The following is a 3,899-nucleotide window of genomic DNA, read 5'->3' as shown; positions in this document are numbered from 1 at the left end:
AATTACATTTCATTGAAATATTTTACCATATCGATGGGGGACTACACTCAGGGGCGTTGGCTACCCAGACCACTCGTTCCCAACCTGGAGGTGCAAGAAAACTTTAAATAGTTATATAAAGTTGGCCCATACCTCAGCATTTCATTAATTTTTGTGAAGAAAACTAAAAAGAAAAACAAAACGAAGACCTGGACACAAGCTATATTCACAGAGCCTGACTTTCCTCACCTCCAGCCTCATCATCAGCCTCCTGAGACATATTATGGAAGCAAAATAGGCCCAAATCACAGAGACAGAGCTGAAGCAGCAGAAAATTTAACAATTCAAGTACAAATTTGAAAAAACGTACAGCACATGAGTAAATATACTGACCTACTGCTGCAGATATGATGTCAGTACAGAAATGCTAAACTAGGTTTAAAGTAATTTATAAACCACAGATTGGTTTTTACACTGTAAAATATCTCAGTAGTCTCTAGCTTGGTTACAATAAAAGAACACATCTAAACCATATCAAGATTGTTGTTTGGTATGTGAAAGGATAACACGTAAATACATGGAAATATACTGTAATTCTTATGCAAAGGCAGAGTTCAGGGTGTTGTGCTGTCCATCTCTGTATCTGTGCATGGCGAGGTTCCACACAGGCTGAGAAACCAGACAATAAATGAAGGGTCAAGAAATTTGAAGGAAAAAAAAGAAAATCATTCTACTTAAGTTCCAGATGATCCAGATGTAATACAGCCAGCAGTCGGATATGAATACAGGCTTTGTTTTTGTCTGCAAACATTAAGACTTGTTTTAGTCTGTGTTTCACAAGGTCATGTTCTGTTGAGGTTCCTAAAAAAATGTGTGTGTGTGTGTGTGTGTGTTGTAATGCTCGTCATAATGTCATCAATAGTTGCTGTGAGCAGTGGAGGACAGATGAAGCAGTTTTATAGTAAATGTTGTAATAGTAACCTTTCTAAGCTTATTTTGCTTGTTTCACTTAAAAAAGTTTCATCCTGTCTGCCTGAAGCCACAGATCTCTCCTTTCTGTCTGCTCTTTGGGAACTAAGAAAATCATAAACTGTTATTTTTTATTGTTTGAAAATGTGACGCGTGGTGCCACTAGTTTTTATTTGAAATAAAAAAATGTAACTCTTGTCTGGAGGCCTCTTGCTCTGTCACAGGATGTATTCAGGGTTGCGGTCTGTACAGTGACAATAGTGTGTGACACTGTGTGTCAGCAGATTGAATCATCATTCACCACGCATCACAGAGAAACAGAAGTGCTACAGCACACCTTTCTCCCTCCTCCTTCTTTTTCCCTCCTCGTGAAGGCTGAAATTCAAATTTCCATTCATCTGACCACTTCAAGGACAGATTCACCTTGAACGGTTTCCCCACTTGCACCTCAGCTTTGAATCCAAACTGGACTCAGTGAACGTTTTAGTGAATGAATGAATGAATAACAACCTGCTCAATAAAGCACAGAGTCACTGAGGGCTGTTTGTCAGGAGCTTTATTAACGTATGTACAGCATGTCTGTCACCGAGGCGGAGACCGTCTGAGAATACAACAGAGTAGAAAATGTATAAGGTGCAAAAACAAACACTGATGTATGAGTGTGTACTCGCCCGCCCCACACCCACCCCCCTCCCACCAAGCCAAGCTATGTACAGCAGGTTCACATTTACTGACATCAGTTATAAGCCACGCTGAGCCGACAGGGAATCAAAATGAACTAAATACTATAGATATAACTCCCCATGCGCCCCCGTCTTCATGCTAACATGCTGACTACACTCTAGATCGCAGACTTGTGGGCTACCCATTTGAAAGCAGGAAGGGCACGGAAATATTTACACGGTTGAGGAGCAGTTTGCGCCCACGTGCTGTATGTAGCATTGGTTTCCAAACTCTACCTGGAGTGCATGCTAACGCTACTTCTGTCAACAATAAAGCACCACGTATACTCAGCAGTATCAACATGGCTGCAAAGCGTGAGCAGTGGAATGTAAAGCCATTAAAAAAGCACCATAAAAACGTGACATTAATGAGTGTGTGTGTGTTTGTGTGTGTGTGAAGCAGTCTGAAAATCAAAGTCACAGTCTTTGATTCAGCAGAACACACAGCAATTTGAGTTTACAGCAAGTGCCTCTATTTCAGTCAGTGTATTGTTGATGGGTTTGGAATGTGCCTTGGAGACATTTTAGCGCACGCACACACACACAAACACACACAGGGTCAGATCACAGGGCTACAGTAAACCAGTGGCGTGATCAGAGGAACTGGACCGAGGCTCTTGGACGAGGGACTACTGTCAGCCATGTTTTTGAGGTTTCTGAGTTTTCCAATGATGGGCGCCAAATCTTGGGGTGGCCACGCCTCAGCCTGACCTGCCCGGCTTTCCAAACTCTAACACACACCCGGCTAAAGTCCTTCTACAGCCTAATGACAGCCCCCCATCATCACACTGAAGGACTATTTAAAGAAGCACAATTATTCTGTTAGCATTCAAACTCCTTATAGGAAAATGCATCTTCTCCAAAGCTGAGAGTTTAAATCTTTTATTTATTTTTTTTATATCAATTATTTTTGGCTGTACTCCTGAATATACATTATTTGTAGAAAGATAGATAAACACTGTAATGATCCAGAGGGAAATTTAGGATATATTCAATTTAGTTGAAAGGAAATACACATAATAAAAGTATATATAGGTTAAAGTATTACCCACCAACATACCTTCATATTGCATGCAGGTCAGGGACATAAAAATGCACCTGTCAATTAGTGTCTCTGCTGGCTGGAGACATGGCAAAAGAGTCAAATCTATGCCATTAAAGAGCGAAACATCACTTTGTGTGTAAAAATGTCCGTAAAGTGTCCCAACCATAACCAAACCAAAGCAAATAATGGCGTCATTATTTGTGGGGATGGGACACTCTTGAGTATTACAGTCACAGTTTGTGACCCTGAGCAAAAAAGGTTCATTGTCTGCACCCATACTGCTTTGGATATCTAGGTTCTCCTCAGCTGACAGTCAAAGTGTCTCACAGCCATGCAGATCAACCTTGCTTTCATCTATTGCCTTTCATTTGGAATAATTCTGCTTCTGTAAATACCCCTGCGAGCGGAGCTGCGCTGTTACTCAGCCGGTGTGTGTTGTGATAATTGTGACCATTAATGATGCACTTTGCTGGCTGATGCTGACACCCATGAATGAGAAGCATTAAGTGTGTAGGGAACGGGATTCTGTGGAGCGCCACAAATTCTACAAACAAAAAATTTAAATATATCAACATAAATAAAGAGGGAAGCTAGTATTTCCTTTAAACATTTACAAATAAATACTTGGTTTTGACCTTTAACCTTTTTGAATCCAAACTGTCAATCTGCTGGAACAGATTTGAATGAAAGGAGAGAGAAAAAGAAGGTGGTTGCTTTAAACGAGTACGGCGGACAACACAAGTTGCACAACTTAGTACACTGAGCATGCTCAATAGTAAAAAAGTTTAAAAAGGTTGCTATGTCTGTATGTGTGGTACTGACAGTACACTTAAACCAGCAACTAGTTTTGGTTCATGTGAATGCTATGCTTGTGTCCTCCTCAACACACTCAGACTGTATGAACAGTTTTAAATAAATATATACACAATTCCTTAAAAAGTCAAAAGAAATCAGAGTAAGACGATGTGAGGGGTTGGGTGGTTTATGTGCCATTCTTCTGCTCCCATTCCTGCAAAACACACACAGAGACACACTTAGTTTACATTCGTCTACACATTTGACATATATTTGCCTTTGATACCCAAGTGCCTTAATTCTTGATTGTTGTTTATTTTATGTCTTGTTGATCATTTATTTATGTCTGTTAAATTGTTGATTGATTACTTATGTCTTGTTGATTGTTT

General features: G+C 40.1%; 1 protein-coding gene across 5 annotated transcripts in view; it reads right to left on the bottom strand.

Moving 5' to 3' along the window:
- Positions 1-2,151: 2,151 nt before the first annotated feature.
- Positions 2,152-3,899, bottom strand: part of afap1 (actin filament associated protein 1) — an 85,410-nt gene continuing 83,662 nt past the window's right edge. For all 5 annotated transcript variants that reach the window (XM_035675195.1, XM_035675194.1, XM_035675196.1 and 2 more), the window contains one exon: positions 2,152-3,724. In XM_035675195.1, coding sequence (XP_035531088.1) covers positions 3,698-3,724 — 27 coding nt within the window. In that variant the 3' untranslated portion in view covers positions 2,152-3,697. The remainder of the gene's footprint in view (positions 3,725-3,899) is intronic.

The sequence above is a fragment of the Morone saxatilis genome, unplaced genomic scaffold, assembly GCF_004916995.1.
Source record: "Morone saxatilis isolate NCDOM2014 unplaced genomic scaffold, NCSU_SB_2.0 Contig4, whole genome shotgun sequence".
Taxonomy (NCBI): domain Eukaryota; kingdom Metazoa; phylum Chordata; class Actinopteri; family Moronidae; genus Morone; species Morone saxatilis.
Note: the sequence above shows the minus strand (reverse complement) of the source record. Positions and strands in the feature narration are given on the sequence as shown.